Source organism: Anas acuta, chromosome 14 (assembly GCF_963932015.1).
Source record: "Anas acuta chromosome 14, bAnaAcu1.1, whole genome shotgun sequence".
NCBI lineage: Eukaryota > Metazoa > Chordata > Aves > Anseriformes > Anatidae > Anas > Anas acuta.
Window position 1 is genome coordinate 20,165,872 of NC_088992.1, and position 20,723 is coordinate 20,186,594.

Consider the following 20,723-nt stretch of genomic DNA (forward strand, 5'->3'; position numbering starts at 1 on the left):
CAGCAAGAAAGCACTCCGAGATCTGCAGATAGGAAAACCCCTCCGAGGGCAAAATGCTTGTTTGGGAGTGCATACTAACGAGGCCGATCACACACGAACACAAAGCTCCGCGCTCCTCAAAATTACCCCCTGCGAGGGACCACACCTCTCCACTCCCCAAAACCCCAGCCCAAGAGGCACCAGTGGGCACACAGGGAGCTGTAAACGCCAGGTGAGGCCCGGCCGCTCCCCACTGCAGCTGCTGGGGGCTGCTGGGGGCTGCTCCCGTCCCCTCCTCCCTGCCTGGTGCAGACACAGCCCAGAAGCATCACCGCTGGTGCCCAACCAGACCTGCCCCTGCCCCTTCTGCTCCATTTCCTGTGCCACCGCCCTCACTGCTGTGTCCGCTCTCAAGCCGTGTCCCCTCCATTTTTGACATTCCCCACATCTAGTGAATTTGGGGATCAGCCTAAAGCCGGGCCCCTGGGGCAGGCTGGCCCTGTGACCCAGCCCGGAAATCCGGGTCCAGCAGCTCAGTGCCCAGGGACCAGTGTCAGCCCAGAGCCACCACCAGGCTGGGGTAGTCCTAAGCTGCCTATGAATAACACCGGGAGCATGAGAGCCGAGGGGCCCCTCGTGCAGGCAGCTTGCCCTGCCCACAGCCGCTTGTCCCCATGGTAGGGCTTGCAGGGCTTAAGGTGACTGCTCCAGGTGCCACCTTCATAAAGGCAGAATGGTCCCTGTGCCCGGCAGAGCTCCTCAGCCATGTGAGCAGCTCCAGTTACCCAGCCCCTTTTATCCAATCCACCTCCCGCTCAGAGGAGGCCAGCCGCCTCTCCCTGCTGCCTCCGCTCTGTGTCAGGGCTATGGGACAGGAGCAGGGCTGGGTGTCCTTGGGCAGAGCTGTCTTCGCCTCCAATGTCACCCTGGGGAGCAGTGCTGCAGCTCTAACCAGCAGGCTGGGCACCCTGCGTGGACCCTGCCTGTGCCATGGGTAAAACCAGCCTCAAAACCCCAACAATTCTGGGGGCAAACACGCCACCCCCGCAGCAAGCAGCCCCCTCGGTCCCAGCATCCATTGCTCTGGCACAAACAGGGCTCCCAGCCATGGGCACCCGGGTGGAGCCGCTCGTCCCCAGCCCCGGCCATGCCATGCCTGCTTGTGCAAACAGCAGCAGGAGCCGTTTCAACTAGTTGGACGGCTGCCTCGCAGTCAGGTGCCTCCTTCCTCCTCCCCAAACGGCTGCTGGTGCCTCTGTCCCCCCCAGCTCCGCACGCTGTGCCCTGCCACTGAGGTGTCCCCCTCCCTTGGGTGCCCAGGGCAGACCCGGGGGGTTGCCAGCCCCCAGCACGGCATGTTCTTATCTCTCCGCATGCTGCATGGAGGCACCAAAAGGCAGCTGTGAAGCAGCCCCGTCAGCAGGTTTCACAGTCCTTGAGGTGTCCTCAGACGTCCCCGTGCTGCCGATGCAGAGTGCACCATGGGGGAGTGGAGGAAAGGTTGTCCATGCGCAGCTGGCACCGGCACAGCACCGGCAGCAAGGATCTCTGGCTACACACACCCCAGGGCGCAGCACAGGTGGAAAGGGGCTGCTTGCCCCATTGCTGGTGAGTGCTGCCCATCATTACAGCCGTGCTCAGGTCTCCCACCCTGTCTGCATCCTCAGTGGGGTACAGGAACCTGAGCAAACTTCCCTGTGACCTGCTGCAGTCGCAGTCTGGAGGGGTGGAGGGGTGCAGGGAAAAAGAGACATCACAAGCCACAAAGGAGGCATCGCTGCATCTGTCACAAGGTTTCTCAGCCACACTCATGCCCCAAGGCAATGCTTTGGCATTTGGCTCTGCCCCTGCTACCTCCCCAGCCTGGGAGCAGAGAGGACCCCACGTCTGCTCCAAACAACCCCTGCCGCATTGCAAAACGGGGGCAACACCCAGGATCCGAGCACCACTGCGCAAATCTCGTCCCACCCATCCCAGCACCGATCTCACGCTCCCTCGGGAGGGCAGGAAACCTGGAGCAGCCTGGCTCCATGCAAAGATCTTCCTGCTTTGCACAACACCGCTGCCTTTCCTTATGTTTCAGGATTGCGGAAACTTCACGTGCTGCTGTTTGAGTCAGTGGGGGCCTGGCAGCCCTGGCAGCAGCAGGGAAATTTTCCCTAATCCCCTGGCTGCTCGCACCAGCCCCAGGGCAGAGGCTGCTGGTGCTGGTGCTGCAAGCACACGTGGCCCAGCACCGCATGGTGTCAGTGGCACGGTGCTGGCACGCCAAGGTGCATGGCTGCACCTGGACCCCGGGCTACTCCTGCTGAGGGTGTCCAATTTGGGGAGCCCCAGGGGGATGTGGGGAGGGAGAAATGCTGCAAAGCCAGCCTCTGCAGCGCTCCTTGCAAAACAGAGCGGGCTCTGCAGACCAGCCGATGAAAAGGAGACATGGCTGCAGCAGCGGCGGTACAGGGGGAGGAGCTGATACCGGGCTGGGGTGGCACCAAAGATGGGCTCTATCCCTGCAACATGTTTCTTTACCACCAACTTCCATGAAAAAAAAAAAATAAGGCTTGTGCCAAAACCAAACAGGCCCTGAGGCAGCTCCTGTGCCAGGCTCCCTGGGAAGCTCAGCTCCACACCTCCCCCCCGGATGCCAAGCTCCAGAGATGGGAGGGTGCTTTGTTTGGGGTGCTTTTCCAGCCCGTGCTGGGTGTCCTTTATAAGCTTTTCTGCAAAGGTGGCATCAAACGGGAAGAGTGGGGAACCCTGCCTGCGCTGAATAGTAAAATCTGCTGGCAATACCGTGACACTTCTCCAGACTGCATCTAAATATAGACTCCTCATTTGTTAGCGTGCCTGCTGCTGGATTTGGTGCAAGGAGCCAGGGTGCTGCGCCAATGGTCCGCCAAGGCCACTGTCAGAGCCCAGCCAGGGCTGCAGAGGGAAGAAGGCGACAATGTGGCACCGCCCCACCACTGGGCACCCCAGCAGCCCCATCAAGCTCAGGCTTCTGCAGCAGAGCCACAAAGGACTGGAGAAAACTGGGAAATTTGCATCCCAGGTCATGCAGACAGCAGGATGGAAATGCTCTTCCTTCCTGGGAGGGATGCCCTCTGCAGCACAGCTTGGTCATATGCCCACAATCCCTCCCAGCTGTGCAGGACAAAGCCTGCAGCAGGTGCAGGAGGAGCAGCATGGTTAGACAAACAGGGTGCAAAGCACCACACATACCACGAGGCTTCTCCCTGCTGTCTCCTGGGATTGGTTTGCTGGCAAAATGCTGCGGGTCCAAATCCCCCACTCTGAATCCTGGAGGTTTGGAGGCACACAAGCACCTCTTTTAGAGGGCATGGCCTCAGTGGGAAAGGCTTCTGCTGCGAGCAGTGGTGGGACGCAGGGCACCCGGCACAGGATGCTGATCCAGCCCCCAGGAGCAGGGTTTCAGCAGCTCTCCTGCTGATGCAACGCAGGTGTGCTCTGCCAGCCAGCACGGCCAAGGATGCCAGCGCTCAGTCTGGCTGCACTCACCATCCTCCTGGGGCTCCGGGCGAGCGGACATTTATGGAAAACACTTCAGGAAGCCCTGAGCGAAGGAGATGCCCCCCAGCATTTGCTAGAGACCTGCACCCTCCTTGACTTGACTCCCTGGCAGAGAGCACAAGGGGTGAAGACCTGGAGGCCACCAAACACTGGCTGTCACCACGCTGTGGGCCCTGCTCCCCTGGCAGCACCCCCAGCCTGCCACGGGGACACTTTCATGTCCCCAGCTGCTGCACAAGAGCAGGGGGCTGCGCTCTGGCCAGCTCCACCAAATGCCACACCGAGGGCTGCCCACTTGCTGCCATGTCCCAACACCTGGGAAAAATGGGGCAGAATGGGGAAGAGACAGGGTGATCTGCAAGCCAGCCCGTCCCTGCCCTGCTGGGACGAGGCGCTGCTGGCTGCCTGCAGCAGCCTCCTCCTCCACTCCTGGCACCAAGTCCCATTGAGACAGGGCCAAGGAGGACGGGAACTCCGGGCATCCCGCGCCGCTGCTGGGGCACGCGGGGACACCTGTGCCCCCAGGCACACCACTGCCAGCATGTCACAGCCACATCTCCTGCCCCGTGACCACAGTGTACGGCCAAAGGACACCTCTGGATCCCCAGCTCGCCACGACCCCCCACCAAAACCCCACAGGCTCGGGGTCCCAGACACAAGGACGTCACACCCCAGGCTGTCCCCCCATAGGGACAGGCAAGACAAGCCACACATGCAATGTGGCAAGACAAGCCACACATGCAGCTCATGCATTGCAGCTGAAAAGCCACCCAGTAAGGGTCCCCTTGGGAACCAGAGACAGGGGATATGCTTTGGCCCTTTTTCCCCTGGTTTTACCATCTTCCAACCAACATACAACCCAGTTCATTTTTTTGAGCCTGCAGGGAAACTTGAAGCGATTGGGTTCTCCCCGCATCCCCCCTCAGGGTGAGGGGGGAGTTTAAATGCTCCATTTCTCAGACAGACCTTGCAGATGTCAGGAGTCCATCTTCTGGGGGAGAGTGGATGCTGGGAAGCCAGAAGGAACAGCTCGCAGGGCCAGAAGCACATCAGGAAACATCCCTGTGCCTTCACAGGCTGCTCCCCCTGCTTCCCCTGCCCAGGGCCCGTCCCAAGCACAGGCCTGCAACAACCCAAGCAAGCAAGAAACGTGCTCCCTGGGGTGCTCACCCCTCTCTGCGGCAGGGTCTGCAGAGAGAGGGAGGGACAGGCTGGAGCTCCCGTCCTTCCCCAGCCCCGGGGCCTTTCCCCCACTTCCCCTGGGCTTGCAGGGCCACAGATCCTCGTGCTGCTGCTGGTATTTGGGTAGCAGGCCACCGAGCGCCGGGGACATGGAGCCAGGAGCAGCTGAGAAACACAGCCCTAAAATAAGAGTTGGCAGGAGGCAGACACAGCTTGGCAGCCAGGGGACTCGCTCGAGGCAGTGATGGGGACGCATCCGGCGGCTCCCTTAGAGGAGAGCAGGACAGGCAGCAAGCAGCACCCTGGCCCTGCTGCGAGGGGCTCCCACCCTTGTGTTCTCACCCCAATTCTCCATCGGTGCACAGGTTTCCCCACCTGGCCCCACCACCATGACCCCCCAGGGCAGGTCTGCTGTGAAAGGCTCCCAAAGCTGCCTGCTCCCCTGCTCTGTTATCTCCTCATGCACTTCCAGCAGCTCCTGACCACGGCCGTGCCTCAGTTTCCCCTGCTGGCCCTTGGGACAGGGACTCAGCCCCCACAGGAGGACGTCACCGCTGCCTGCCAATGGATTTGCAGCTCACTGCCATGCCGGCTGGCATCCCTCTTGGCTCCTGGCAGGGACCATCCAGGAGAAACCTCTGCAAACCTCACCTCCCGTGCCTGCTGCCCCAGCCTGGCCCTGCCCCATCACCCCCTGGCGCCTCGTCCCTTGCCCTGTCCGCAGCCCCGCGGGGGGAGCGGCACCGGGCAGGCAGCACGGGGACAGCCAAAGAAGGAAAGGAGCGGGACGGGACGGAGGAGCCGGCAGGGCTCCCGGCTGACACATACTGTAAAAGGGAACGGGACTGCAGGTCTCCAGCTCAGTGGATTTAAGATGGCTGTGAGGCCGGGAGGAGGAGGAGGAGAAGGAGGAGGAGGATATTAACCCTCCCAGCACCGTGCTCGTGCCAGGGGCACTGCGACAGGGATGAGCAGCAGGCTCTGCTCAACATTTTCCTTAGGCTCTGCTCAACATCAGATGCAGAGGGGTCCCCCTGACCCCCACCTGACAAAATGCAGCTGGCCATGCTGGCAGGGCCTGGGAGATGCTGCCCTAAAGATGGACCGCTGGGAGGAGGAAGAGGAGGAGGAGGCACATGGCAGGCACCTGCAAGATGAAGCCATGGAGGTGGCCCCATTGGGCACATGACGCTCACCCTCGAACGCCGGCTCCCCTGGGAAAGCTGCCCCCAGAGCCCACCCCAGGGGCACAGCTGGGGGCACTGGGGCTTTGGGGAGCTCAGCAGCACCGGAGGGGCAGGAGAGGGGATCCCCTGGGGCCATCCACTCGGCGCTGCCACCCCGTGGATGGGCAGAGGGGGTGGCTGCTCAGCTGTCCCCCCCTCTGCCTATGCACACACCTTACTGACTGTTTTTTCCTGCTTATTTTTTTCCCTTAAAAACATCAGCTTTGGCCCTCCCCAGGTTTTATTGTTGGATTCATCAAGACTTTGAGGAGCCAGGTGCGGTGATTGGAGGAACAAAGGTATCAGCACTTAACTGCAACTTCCTTTCTCTGAAATGTTTATTGGTCATTGACGTCAAGTAATTATTGAGAATTATTAATTAAGAAGGCATTTAAGAGCATTGCTTTTGTTGAGGTTTTGTCATTACAATCAGTTTATCGTCCATCAGAAAAAACATCAGCCTTTCCAGTTGCTTGGAGTGAAGCAAAGCTCCTCTAATTAATTTCCTTTTCCGCAGCACGTGTTTTGCTTTGACCCACCCCGGGGACTTGCCTTTCTCCAGGTACGACAGCCCCGCCAGCTTGGAGCAAGCCAAGGGGACCTCAGGGAGGCCATCAGATGGGAACATGATGTCCCCTCCAGCTTGGCAAGGACAAGCGCGAGCAGTGGCACTTTTCGGGAAAGCACCCCATGTGCCCCATCTCCCACCGAAGTGCTGCTTCTGATTTCCTGGTGGGGCTGCCCCCTCTGGGGACCAATCCTGCTGGAGAAGTGCCAGCCATGCCTGACCTTCCCTGTCCCGCAGGGCGCAGCCCCCTCTTAGCAAGTGGGTCAGCTAAATATAAGCAGTGCCAGCACCAGGCGCCTTCCTCCTTGCATCATCGCCACCCTATAAACCATGGCCCCAACACAGGGGCTGCTCAGCACGTGCTGCGGCAGATGTGAAACGCTGTCACACTGCCAGAGGCACCGCTGAACCCTTTCCTTTGTAGCAACCCTCCCCTTGCCCCAGGCTCCCAGGCTGGCTGGGGCGGCCACCATGGAGCTGGGAACCAGATGGCACTGACATCCCCCAGATGGCCTCCCTGAGGAGCCCATTGCCACAAACCACAGGCACTCTGCACAGAGCAGGCCCTTGGGAGGGAGATTTCCATTTCCATTTACCGAAAGCAGCCGCCTAAGCTCCCCAGCACAGTGGCAGCGAGCTCGCACCCTATCACTGAGGTTTGGCAGCGCACCCGCCCAGGCCTGCAGCGCTGAGCATGCCTGGCCCATGGTGCACGCGTGGCTTTGGCTGGCAGGCTCATGCCAGGAGCCCGAGTACGGGATATCAGCAGGTAAGTATATTTGCCTGGGAGACTGCAGACCAGCCTGTCTGGGTGGCTGGGCAGTTTGGACCCAGTATACCCAGTCTGGCCACCTGCAGGGCAGATGGCTTTCCCAGTGCAACCTGTGTGCCACCCCCTCTCCTTCCTCCCTACCTGCACCTTGGTGGCTTGGGGCTGGTAAAGCTGGGTGCTTTTGCCACCAGCTGGGAGCAGCTCCTGGGCTGGAATGCAAGGGGGGCAAAGTTTAGGGTGCTTGGGGATGCTGCCCCTCTTCACAGCCTCACTGCAATGCCAAAAAAAAAAACAGCGCCGTGCCTGGCAGGGAGCAGGCACCAGTGGAGGGGGTGGTGAGCACCCTGCACCCCAGCAGCACCTGGACAGGCCCTCGGCAGCCTCCAGTTATCCACAAGCGAACATCAGCAGCCTCTCGCCCAACCTGGAGGGGTGGTTATTAGGGAAAGGCACTCTAATGAGGCAGCTCATTAAACGCAGGAACGGATTAGGCCAGGAACCAAGGCGCTCTGTGACTGCAGAGTTCAAGAGCAGGACAAAGCCGCCCTGCCCTCTCAGGTGCTGCAAGATCCTGCCACACCGCAGAGGCCGAACAGCATCAAGCCTCAAAGCACCTTCAAAGCCCTCCCAGGACCTGCAGGAGCTCTGAGGATGGATGGTGGAGGGAAGGCAGGACCAGGGCTTGAAAGCGATGAAAACACCCCCTGAGATACAAGCAGAAAACATGTGCTCCATCCCAGGCAGTCAAGCTCGGGCTCTGCCTCCTCTACTGCCAAGCTCAACCCCAGCACTGCTGCGGCTCCCAGCAGGGATACTCCAGGAAGAAAGCCTTTGGCACGGCCCAGCCGTGCTGCCTGGGAGCTCAGGCAGGGGTGAAGTGGGAGGAGAGGCAAAGCAGAGTTCACAGCTGCGGTCACCAGGGAAAAATGAGCCCTGAAAGATATCCCTCTCCATCAGCTATGGCAGGGAGGGCTACCTCCAAGCCACCTGGGCACCCACAAGAAGCATCAGGCCCGTGCAACCACTGTTGTGAATGAAGGTGGGAAAGAAGCTGCTAAAGATAACTTTGACAAAAGGAACTATTAATAGCAATACTATAGGGCTTTCCACTTTGTTTCTTTTTGTTGTTGTTGTTGTTGTTGTGTGGGTTTTTTTTTGTGCATCCTTCAAAGCTCTCTCTGGGCTTGGCAGGCCCTGATGGATCGGACCCTGCTGCAACTCCAGGAACACGACAGCACAGGCAGGGCACTGCAGGCGCCCAGCAGCATCCTGCAGCCCACAGAGATCTGGCACAAGCAGCAGGGGGCTGGCAGCCCTGAGCCAGCCCGGCGCAGGCCAGAGAATCCCGCACGGTTTGTGCGGGTGATGGTGCCGCCACCATGCCGGTTTCCATGGCGACTCCAGCACTTGGTGAGATGGAAATGGCGGGAACAGCCGGGGATCAGCCGGGAAGGGATGGAGCGGAGCTGGCACCTCCAGCTGCCACGGCCACTGGCAGGGCCCCGCTGAGCAGCCCACCTGGGGGCATCTGGGTCCCTTCGTGCTGCCTGTGGGTTGTCCCCATGCTGCATGGCCTTCCCCGACTGCCAGCCCCATCCTGGCCAGGCACATAGCCCACACCACGGCACCAGGCTGGTTCTGTGCCCCAGAGCTGCTCGGCCGCTCCTGGTGGCCCTGGGGACAGCTCCCAGTGGCACCACCTCGGAGCACACGTGTGCCACCACAGCCCGACTTGTGTGACCCAGAACCAGGACCAGAAGGGTGGCAGCAAGCTCCCCCAAACCCAAAAAGTCTCTGGTGCCTGCCGAGAAGCTCTTCTCCAGGGTCACCTGCTGAGCCACCATGTGTGGCGGCTGCTTTCCGGGTCCTGGTGCAGGGACGGGGCAGGGTGGGACCCAGGTCCCCCCTCCCAGGTCCCTGCCACCGCCTTCTGCCCATGTGCGGGACCCTGCCGCGCACCCTGTTCCTGCAGCAGTGCAATTAGCCCCACTGACCCCTGAAATCCTCAGCCTCACTAAGCAGCCATGCATTAAATCCCAGATCCAAGGGTGCAAATAGACTTTGTAAAAGGCTTATGGCCCTATTTATTACATTTTACGCATGAAGGGGTCCAGCAGCGCAGCCACGGCGCTGCGGTCGGTGCTGGCTGCCTGCACACCGAGGCAGATGGACAGGCGGACAGGGGGAGCTGGGGCAGGCAGCAGAGCCTTGGCGGGTGTCTCCTCGTGGCTGGGGTTGGGTTGCCAACTGAGTGCTCCGGCAGACACAGGCAGGCAGGGATATCGATCTAGATGAAAGCTAACACCGCTCTCAGGGATGGGTAACTGTATCTGCCGCACATTTGTATTCCTCAGAGCAGGGCGCGATGGTTTCAGCCATCTGCCGGAGCAGCACCGACATCCTGGGGCCACTCCAAGCCCTCTGCGCCGTGCCACCACCTCCCGCCGGGGACATGCAGCTGCAACCTGCCCCGTTTCACCCTGCAGGGCCATGTCCGTGGAGCAAACAGCACCCTGCAGAGCAGGGCATCCCCAAAACAGCGAGAGGCCTTCTCCAAACCCACGCCATCTCCTCCTACCAGGCAGCTCGTGCCCTGGTGGTGGGCACAGAGATGAAGGCTCAAAACCTGAGGGACCCGCTGCTGTCCTGCAGGAGGCAGAAGGCAGCTGCTTGTCCCTCTGAGTGCTGATCAATGTGAAGAACCCGGAGCAGCATATGTGTGCCTCATGCTCCAGGTTCCCGGGACACTGACAAAAAGGGCAGCTCCCTGCTCCCTGCGGAGGGACCCTAGGCACCCTCATCGCAGGTGCAGGGAAGGCCACCAGCAGGGCCTTGTGAGGACAGCCCTGACAAGGGGAAATGGTTCTTGGGAGGTGTGCTGGGCTTGGCGTTTCAAAGGGGCAGATCCCACGTCCTTCATTAAGTGAGCTCAGAGGACTTTGATGCGTGCAGTGCCCCGTACACCTGAGGACAGAAGGACCTTTGCTCCTCTTGCCTTCCCTTCCCACCTGCCCAGCCCCTGTCACGCTCCAGGGCCCTGCTCCAGCGGCCCTGAATTGCCACCCCAAGGTGCCTCAGCCCCCGTCGTGGCACAGGACCAGAGGTTTTTCCTGCAGCCGAGCTCCACTCCACGTGTTTTGCAATCCAGCTCCTTCCTCCAAAGAAAGCTAACAAGCAGCGTGTTGGGGCATAGATGGGCTCCCGCCTCTAAAGGCACGGAGGAGGCATTTAGAGGAAAGCCTGCAGTTGGGGTGCCAGTGGGCTGCCTGCTCCCCACCGCCCTGCACTGCCCCGCGATGCTGCGAGCTATGGCAGCCATGGGGAGAAGTCTGCACTGCCCAGCACAGCCCCACGGAGCTCCCAGCCCCTCCACTGCCCTCTCAGGCTATCCTCCCATGGGAGAGGCTGTTATGTTTAGGTATCTAAATGAGCTAGAGTGGCTGTTTCCAAAAAGAATTAGTTTGGGTTACGTAAAGACAAAGAGAAACTTCAAGGGTCCTCAAAGTGCTGTAAGTGAGCAGCACAGCCGGGGACAGTCCCCGTGTTTCATTTCTGGTGGACTCGGGGATGTGCTGCCAGAGCTGGGCTGGGTCCCCGGGACAGGGACAGGCAGGCACGTGGCAGGCAGTGCGGGCTGCTGCAGAGGCAGGAAAGCAGGGGCTGCAGCTGAGGGCACCCACCCTGCCCCAGTGCCCTGCCTGGGACCCACTCTGCTCACCACGTGCCCAAGTGGCACCTTGTGGCTCCAGCACGGCTGCCTGGCCCTGCAGCGAGCAGTAGGTCACCAGGACAGGAACCCATCCCCATGGGCAGCATGACCGAAAGCACAGGGAGGAGCAAACAGGGGCAAGGAGGCACCCCAAGCACTGCACCTCCAGCAGCAAACAAACCAAGCAGCTCCAGCCCTCCTTTCCCGCGCATGTCCTAATAGCTCTCCGCGACCTCCCACCCACTCGGCTGCTGGCTTCCTTCCTCCTGCACCGCCTTCCACATCCCGAAGCCTCTGGCCTGGCGAGGAGAGAAGCCGCATGCAGGAGCATGTCCCATGCACCCACTGCCTCTCATCCCAAAGCCGCAGGGCTGCAGCTGTCCCTGCTCCACTCTGAGCTGAACCCGGTGCCGGCGCCAGCTCCCGGGGTTTTGTTTGCTGCAGTCACCCAAAAAGCAGCCTCCTTGCCAGTGGGTTTGGTAGCGGGCACAGCGGGAGTTTCTGGGGACACGCATCGAGTGCTTTCATTTTCAGTATACATAGAAATAGGCGTTCATATTCCTTCCTAAAAGGACACAACAGCAAGAAAAAAAAAAAAAAAAGAAAAAAAAAACAGCTCTAGCACCATCAAACCTCTCAGACTGAGAAAACCACACAGTTTTCATAAGACCCGAGTTCTCTTATCTGAGTAATTGGTTTTAGCACCCAAAAAAAGCCATGTGCCATTCACCTGGTGGGGCCCACACATACACAGAAACTTCCTTTTTAAGAAAGGCAGTTACATTTTTTTCTTTTCATTATTAGCACGGTTAGGTCGTGACTACCTGTGTGCAAGCCTGCTCACAAGGAGACACGATGCTGGCTGGGTAAAGTCCTCAGCTCCTGCTATGCGGAGCTCCGGGGCAGGTTTAAAAACCCCACTGGCACCGCAGTGCTGGAGCATGCCTCTGAGCTGCACACACATCCCATGGGCAGGGCCGGGAAAGGCAAGCAGCTAAGTGGCTGTGGTTTCAAAGGAGCCAGCGGCGCTGCAAAGTTTAACTAGCCGAAAGCAAAGGGCTGTGGAAGTTGCAAACATTTGCACCGAGGCTATGCAAGTCCCAAGAAATCAGGAGACCGGGGCTGGAACAAAGTCCAGCCCTGCGGCGCTGGGTGCCAGGTGTGCAACCTGTGCGTGGCAGGACAGGGCAGTGCTGGTTGTGCCTGTACAAATCCCTGCCACGCTCCCCGTGTCCCACTTTGCTCTCTGGCCCCTCGTGCTGAGGTTGGGCAGAAAATCGCCCCGCAGGTGGGCTGCACCCAGGCTGCCAGCCTGGAGAGCCCCCGAGGACTGGCCGCACCGCGGCTGCTTTCCTTCCAGCAACAGCCTGGATGGTGCAGATGGGCAACGGCACCGGTGCTCACAGAACAGGAAGGAAAGCCAGCTCCTGCCCTGCATGGCCTTCCCCAGGAGCCGTGTGAGCGCGACGCTTTACACCTCCGGCTGCCTGCTGTTAGCCAGCCACGCGTCCAGCCCCAGTGGAATCCTGTGCGCACAAAGGGTCGCTGTGGTGCTTCCTGCAACACCCCACAGCTACATGGGCACTTTTGTCATAAAAAAAACAACATAACCTGCTCCCACCTAGGCACTTTGGCAAAAAGCAAAGCGAGGATGAGCTCAGCAAGCAGGCTGCTGCAGCTGGGGGACATGGAGCATACTGCCTGCTCCCAGTGCTGCTCCCCTGCACCCCACCTCTATCTGCCCAGGGCTGCCCCAGCCCCGGGTCCCCTCACCAGCTCCACACCTGTCACTTGCAGGCAGTGAAACTCACAGCTCCCCCACCATCCGGGTGGGAGGGCGGAGAATAAAGGTGACGGGAGGCAGCTGGGCTCCCTGCTGGATGCAGCACACGGTCAACCGCCCAGCATGCTGCTCCTGCCATGCTGCAGCCCCAACCCGGATCCCCCGCCTGCCTTCTCCCCTCCATCTCCCCCCCCCCTCACAGGATTTCCTTGCTCCTGATGTGCGTGAAAATTAGGAAATGAGGGTTCCTCGGGGACTAGGTGGAGAGAGCAGCTTTTGGCAGGGGGGAAAGGATGAAACATCCCAGCCCCCACTCCCACCGCCCCATCTGCCTGGGTTGAACGGGGTCCCGTAGCCTCCCTGAACAACAGCCAGGGAAGCAAAGCAACAGCAGTGATGAACTTTCTGCAAACTGAAACAGGAACTGAGGTGTCTGACCAGCAGCGCTGGCTCAGCAGAAGGGGCTGCTTCAGGCAGCGTGCTCCCTGTCGCTGCAGGCAGCCCATGCTCAGTGCAGAAGCGGCGCAGAGGAAGAATTCAGAAAATGCATCGCAGTGAAGATCTGCTGCCCTGCAATCACATTCGCTGCAAGAGCTAGAGGCAGTCACTTCATCCTCAGCCACCTCAGCACAAAAACATCCATATAAAGCATGTAACACTGCATCCCAGGGGAGGAGAGAAGTGTCACATCAGTCCTCGCGGCTACCGGGGTCTCTCCCACCCCAGCCCACAGCCCAGGGTCTTCCCCTCTGCTCCCTGCTGGAGGGGAAACACATGCGTGGCCCCTCACCAGAAGGAAAGGATGCACGAGGAAAGGGTGGTGCGCATGGGAGGATGTCTTCACTGGGCTCCTGCAGACCGTGGTGCCGAGGGACATCCTCCCCACAGAGCACTGTCTCTCCGGGTACAGGCCAGGGAGGTGCCCAGCACCCAGCACTTTGTCTCAGGACAGCGGGAGGCCAGATAAGCAAAGCATTTTCCCTAAGCCCCACACATCTGCCCAGGAACCAAGAGTGATCAAAGGTTAGTCTGGCTACTGGATGGGGCCATCACACAGCCCCTGAGGCTGTGCCCGTCTCTGCACCCCCAACAGCAGACACTCAGGATGCTGACACCACATCGGGACCCCCCCCCCCCAGGGATGTTCCAGCTCTTACAGAACCAAAAGAGATTTCAAGCTTTTATTTTCCCTTGCCTTAATTCTGAGGTGAACCAGCTTAAAGCAACAACTCGCAGCAGCAGCTCAGAGCTGGTCACTGCCTTCTGCCTGGGGAGGCACAGCAAAACAGAGACAGGTGAGGACAGCACTGCCGAGACCACGAGCACTGCCAGATCCGTGCAAAGTCCTTGGCATTTCTTGGAAGCTCCAATTAATTAAAAAAAAAAAAAAAAGTGATAAATAAATAATAATTTGCACGGTCCCATGGCTGGAGCTCGGGAAAAGTGCTGAAAAGCAAAAGAGGTGAGCGATAAGTGGAAGGGAGTGCATTGGCTGAGCCTTTACCTGGGTGCCAACGGCACAGCAGCGTGGCTGATTCTGGAAGTAGGTCAGCGTACCTGTACCTCACCTCCCTGTCCGCGCCATTAACTTTAACCTTTAGTCTTTAGCTCGTTACAGCTCTGGTCGGCGATGATGGGCACTTGCATCCCCAGCACGTGGCGCAGGCAGCAGGGCGCCTGCTCACCTGCACCCATACAGCAGGTGCCCACCAGATCTGCTCTTGGGGATGCCCCCAAGGCCCTCCCCATGCAGGCAGCATGCAGAGTTCCCCCTCTGCTCAACTGCTTTCGCTCTGCCAAAGCGTCATGAGAAATATAAGCCTGTGCGGGGTTGCCATGGAGCACGGCTCAGCCACGGAGCAGGGGCCTGAGGGGGTTCCTCTGAGAAATGCAGGCTCCTCTTGCCCCTTGCTCAGCAGGGCCTTATCTTTGGGGACAGCCCTTCCCTGGGGTGATGGAGAGCCCAGCAGTGCTCTCCTAGGGCGTGCAGGCCCAGGAAATGCCCCTTGTCTCAGTGAAGCTGTGTCCCCAGATTCACAGACAGGCAGGAGGAGTGGTGGCTGCAGTGGAGTTGTCCCAGAAGCACAGGAAGTCCCCTCACATCACCTCTGACCTGCCCCGGTGGGTGATGTTCCCAGGCTCCCAGGGGTGCTGCCCTAGGGCAAGCACATCCTTGTCAGCACGCTTTTGCCAGCATGCTGCCTGCTGGCACAGTCACCATGGGCTCTCCCATGAGCCCGGTCCCAACCCCACCAACACAGCATGTGCTGTCGTGCTGTCAGAGCCCCACAGGTGTCCGTGTCCCCAGCCCTGCTCCAGGGGCCACAGAGCCCTGCTCCTCAAAGCGAAGAAGGTCCTGCAGCCCTAGGGACATTTTTCATTTTCAACCGACAGCACTTAAGTGACGGAGCAAGAAGAGTTTCTAACTACAAATAGGCTTTTGACATTGGAAAGGTTAATGTGGGAGAGAAATCTGTGCCTTTCACAAAGCTCCCTTTGCTTAAGGCACGAGGTTAAGACCTTAATTATTCACCTGTTGGAGAGGTGCCTTTCCATTACGGCATGGGACCAGGGAGGGGATGTGCAGGCAGGGCGGAGGCAAGGGACAGCGTGGGGTCCTGCCAGGGTGAGAAGGACCCGCTCAGATCCAAGGCTGGAAGCAGCAGGTCTGCACCCAGGCTCTGCCAAGGGGCTGGGTCTGAGGCCAGCCCTCCTTCCTCTGCTTCTCCAGTTCCCATGGCTCTCAGCAGCACACCACACTCTCCGTCTCCTGTACCCAAAGCTGCAGAGTGCACGGCTGCGGGGGTCCTGCTTTGCAAACAAAACAGCACCAGCAGCCCCTCTCTGTGCCCACCACCATGCTGCAGCCCACCTGCTGCCCCCAGAGAGGAGACAGCAGCACCAGCCTCTGTGGCATGGGGCCCTGTGACCCACACTGCAGCCTTTGCCCAGGCCCTTGGGCTGCCTCCATCGTCCAGATCCCACCACATGCAAAAAAAGCAGAATATCAGTCTGCTCAGTGAGGACTATTGGAAATTAGGGACATGTACCCACATCATTACTAACAATACCATGACGCCTGATGCACCTCTGCGCAACCGAAGGCTTTGGCATGCTTTCTGCACTCATCGACGGATCAAGCTGTTAGCAGGAGTCTCGGAACTTAGAGAGGGAATGTAGTATTTCAGTTCATGTGATCTTCAAGCATCTCTCTGAGAAGCAGCCTATTGTTATTTGTTGGTTGTTTTTTTTTGTTTTGTTTTGTTTTTTTCCCTGCTGCACTTTGTTTAGGGGTTTAAAACAAATTGAAGCCATGAGTCTAATGCTGATGCCTCTTGCAGGACACGGGGCTGGTGGCCCCTCCGTGGAGCGGCTGCAGCCCCTTCCAGCGCCCGGTGCCACCGGGCAAAGCAGCCCCAGGCAGCTGTGTGCCTCTGGGCTGTGGTATTGCACAAAATGGATTTACGGACCCAGAAATGACACGTTTCAAGCTGCTGCAAACTAAAATCCCTTCCAGTTGCTGTTAAAATGGAAAAGAGGGTGGCAGGAAAAAGGCAGGCATTGAGTGCAGAACCCTGATTTTCCCTCTGTAGCAATGCACCACGTGAATCATCGCTGCCCTCGATATGTAAATAGAGGTTAGCAGGCATCCTCAGCACAAGCCCAGATAATTAAGGGCCTGATGCAAATGCCCACGTTAAACCTCCATGCGTCTCCATGAGAGCCCTCCCAAGGGGAAGGGACCACCAGGCACCCGCACGCGTCGTGCTGTGCCTTGCATTAACCCTGCTGCAAAAGGAGGCAGCGGGGAGGAGCGCGGAGAGCCAGCAGGAGAGGCACTGGGGGAAGAAGCAGACTGCCTCAACATTTCCACAGGGGAACCGGGTAATATTCACAATCTTGTGGCCTCCTGACACTGCAGCCTCTTAGGATAATCTGATCCCGTGCTGGAACAGTGGGGACCGTGCGGGAGCAGCTTTGGGGCTTCATTGAGAAGTTAGCAAGGCAGTTGTAAGAAGAGGCTAGTGCAGTAGTAATCGGGAGAGACGTCAGAGGGAGCGTGGGACCCGCCTCCCTCTCGTTTATAGTTCTGAAGAAAGCATGTGACAGCGCCAGGGCTGGAGCCACCACTGCAGTTTCATCAGAGGTTAAGGTACAAGCACCATGCACACTTACAACTTCAGCCCTTTCTAAAGCAAATGCATGCAAATCACACTTTTTGTTTGTTTGTTTGGTTTGTTTTTTTTCCCCTCTCTTTTCCTCCCTTTTCACACCAGCCTTTAACCCTTGTGGGCACAGGGGGGACAGGGAGGAAATGCAATTATCTAAAGTGGCCACTGCGCCGTACAACAACTGTACAACAACCCCAGGCTGCATGGCACTTCTGAGGGAACCCGCAGCAGCCTTCCCAGCTCTGTTTGCTGCTCCTAAGATTACACACCAGCAGGCATCAGAGCAGCATTGACCCTATGCGCATATGGACAGTGCCTCCTCCAACATAGTGCAGGTACAGGAGAGGGAGAGGAACCGAGGCGACAAACACAGCCAGTCTTATTCACGAGGTACCATAAAAATGGTCTTATTTCATCGCAAGCCATTTCACAGTCCCAAATTCTGCAGGGTATTCACAACATGGTGGTTTTGCACCAGAGAAGGATGATACTTCTCAAGATTGCTTTTCCAGCCTTACCAGTCCCCTTTTGGAATAAGATTCCTAGACTGAAACGTCAAATGCTGACAAAAAAGCAAAGCAATGCCACCCTTCAGATAGGTGCTGCAGTCACACGAGCTTTCCACTTCACGTTACAGATGCAGACAACTGGCAGGTTATTGCTGGGAAGCAGAGCCAGGAACTTTCACCTGCCTAGAGAGTAATTGGGATGGGGGGAGCTCAGCCTTTCTGAAACACTTTGCGGGGATGACACCTCGCGAAACCAGCCTCCTTTCTCCAGCTGGCATTCCCCCCAGCAATAATAAATCCCTCCGAATCAGAAGGCACAAACCACTTACAAAACCTTCTTGGCCCACTTCTCACCCTTCCTGACCCTTCTTCTGTAATCAGCCTGTCATCGGTTCTTCATTAGCTGCCCGCGGCCCTCCCCACCGCTCTGCCCCCACCAACTGCCTGCGTCCTGTGCCAGGCTGGAGCGCTGGCGCACACCAGGAGCGGCGCCGGGACTCCACCAGTCCAGCTGGTGGCAAGACCTTCCTGGTTCTGGCTGGCACATGCACCAGGGGCAAATCTGATTGACTAAGCCTGGAGATGTTGTTTTGCACTCAAACAGCAGGATTAGAGCCGGCTGTCCCTCCTCGCACACACGCATACCCCCGCTGTGTGCAATCCCCAAGTCGGACTGGTGAGAGAGCAAGGGTTGGGATGAACGTGCTAGCTGCACAATCAGAGCTATTTGGTAATCGGGGGTTATGAAAGTGAAGGGCTGGAGGGATGATATATAACTACACAAAACTCTTCCCGCTTGCACCAGCCCCGGCAATCTGCCTGCGAAACACCCGTTGGGGAGCTCGGCACCAGCCGCGGCTCCGGCTGCCGCCCGGCTCGTTGTGCGGTGCCTTCACCCCCCAAAATGGAAAAGCATGCGAGCCCTATAGCCGGCCCGGCTCGCTCTCGTGATGGTGCGGGAGCTGCCAAGGCGCCTTAAGCCGATTTGCACGCCCGGCTCCGTCCAAAAGGCAGCCGGAGCCCGGCGTGGCCGCGGTGCGGCACGAAGCACCCCCGGCCCCCCCAGCCCGCAGCCCGTGGGCGTGCGGGTGCCGCTGCCCATGACTCAGCCCCCGGCCCGGCTCCCGCCTCCCCCGCACCCCCCCCCCCCGCACCGGGGGCTGCAGCAGGGCCGGGGGGAGCCGCTCCGGGGTCCCCCATCCCCGGCTCGGGGCCGGCCCCGCGCCGCAGGGGCTCGCGAGGGGCCGGGGCTGGGAGCGGGGCGCAGGGGGGTCGCTCCGCGAGCCCCCTCCCCAGCAAACCCGACGGCGTCCCGCTGCGGGACCACCTCGGCGCCCTTCCCACTTATCCCCCTTCCCCTCCCCATCCCCGCAGCGCCCCGGCGGGACCCCCGGCCCGCTCTGCCCCCCCCCCCCCCCCCCCCGTGCCCCCTCCCTCCCACCTGGCTGTCGGCGAGGTAGTTGAAGACGAAGGAGGAGAGCGCCTCGTCGAGCAGGGCGCCGCAGTCCGGCCCCGGCTCCGCCATCTTCCACAGCCGGCAGGGGCTGAGGCGGCTCCGAGCGTGCGGCAGGAGCCGGGCGGCCGCCGGGGCGGAGCCGTTCGCAGCCCCCGCCCGCAGGAGCCGGGGAGGGAACCGGGGGAGTCCGGGGGCTCGCGGGGGGGACGGGGGAAGAGGGGGCCAGGTCGCCGAGCGGCCCCCGAACGGCAGGGGTGAGGGGGGAGCAGCCGCAGCGCCGCTGCCTGCGACGAGGGGGGCCCGACGGCAGGCATCGGGCCGGGGGGGGGAGAGGAGTGCGGGGAGGGGGACCGCAGGGGGCCGGCTCTGAGAGGTGCCCCGAGGTGGTCGGGGTGGGCTGGGGGTAAGCAGGGAGTGAGGAGTAGCACGGGGGGGGCTTCGGGTCCCCTCTGTTGTCTCAGCCCCCCTCCCCCCCCAGCCCGCTCCAGCCAGCAGCTCATGTCACGTGCAGCGTTTGCTGTCTCAGGTTTGGAGGCGTGCAGATGCTAAAAGCCCTCTCAGAAATATTGATGGTGGGCCCCAAATCTTGTGGATGCTCTGTGTGCTTAACCGAAGCAATTACAGGGAGAGAGCAGGGCTTGGCAGCACTGCCTAGCTTAGCTGGTGTGCGGCCAGCCGAGTGTACACCTGCAGCCTGATGGGCCCGTACCCTCACAGCCCACCCCCTCACAGCCCTCCAGGCGGCTCAGGCAGGCCTGCAGGATCCTGATATGCCCAAACAGCTGAGGAAACAAAGCCATGAGGAGCGCCCTAGATGGAGAGGGATGCGTTGGGCTCTGATGGCTGAACAGAAGGGGGTTTTCCTCCAGCACAAAAGCCTTGCTGCCCATCAGCTTTCTCGCCTTGTTCTTGTTTCAGAGGCCGTTTCCAAACCCTGCAGTCTCCCTCTGCTTCAGGACTTGCCGTCAGCACTGTGTGATGCATAAACACTGGGTATTCCCAATGACTCCGAGCCCTGTGCCAAAAGATGTCAGCAGACCATGCGTGTTGCTGGGGAGAGATGAGGCAGGGGCGGCTTGGCTGCTGGGGGGTGAGAAAGCAAGGAGAAGCTGCCCACAGCTCTTCCTCAGGCTGCCCTGCCTCATCCCTAATTACTGCCACCAAGCAGTGCAACAGTGCCCCAAGGGGCTCTTCAAGCTGCTCAGCAGGGGTGAAACTTGACTTTCCCTGGGGAGCTCGGGGCCCCATAATGCTGCTTCCAGCACTGCTCCAGGCACCTGGCGTGGCATGGAGCAGCCAAAGGGCCTGGGGCAAGAAGCTGCTGTGGGCACGTGCAGTGCCTTGCAGACCAGGACTCGGATTCCCCATTGATGCTGCTGGTGGTGACCTGGGGTTTGTTCCCCCCAGCCCCTGCTGCAAATGATACATGTGCTGAATGCTGCAGGGAGCTGAAAATGGGGGAATTTGCCCCATCCGGGGGGGGGGGGGGGAGGAGGACAGGAAGGCTTTGCAATAAAAGTAGTCTTTCAGGAGGAATTTGGTGAACAAAAAGTGAGGTTCTTGTTCAAGTATGTTGTGATTTCTTTTAAACGAGCTGTACTCAAATGGGAAGTAACTATTTGTGGGAATTGCTTGTAAAAGGTTGTTTGAAATCAGGCCACCATAGCCTTGTGTTTTAGAAACACCTTTTCTATCCTGGTTGTGCAGGCAAGCACAGTTCTTCCCACAGCACCAGGGAGCATTAGCAAAGCAAAGCCCAGCCTGTGCTCGGCGATTTCTCCTCTGGCCTGGGCTTCTTTCAGGCAGGCTGATGAAACTGGATAGGGACAGGCTGCCCTT

General features: G+C 59.5%; 1 protein-coding gene across 2 annotated transcripts in view; it reads right to left on the reverse strand.

Moving 5' to 3' along the window:
* The window catches only part of PPARGC1B (PPARG coactivator 1 beta), a 44,141-nt gene extending 25,104 nt beyond the window's left edge, over window positions 1–19,037 (reverse strand). The window contains exon 1 of one of the 2 annotated variants that reach the window (XM_068698649.1): window positions 18,870–19,031. In XM_068698649.1, the coding sequence (XP_068554750.1) occupies window positions 18,870–18,953 (84 nt within the window). In that variant the 5' untranslated portion in view covers window positions 18,954–19,031. Of the gene's footprint in view, window positions 1–18,869 lie in introns of both variants that reach the window. The other variant, XM_068698650.1, reaches the window with a different exon arrangement.
* Window positions 19,038–20,723: the final 1,686 nt, after the last annotated feature.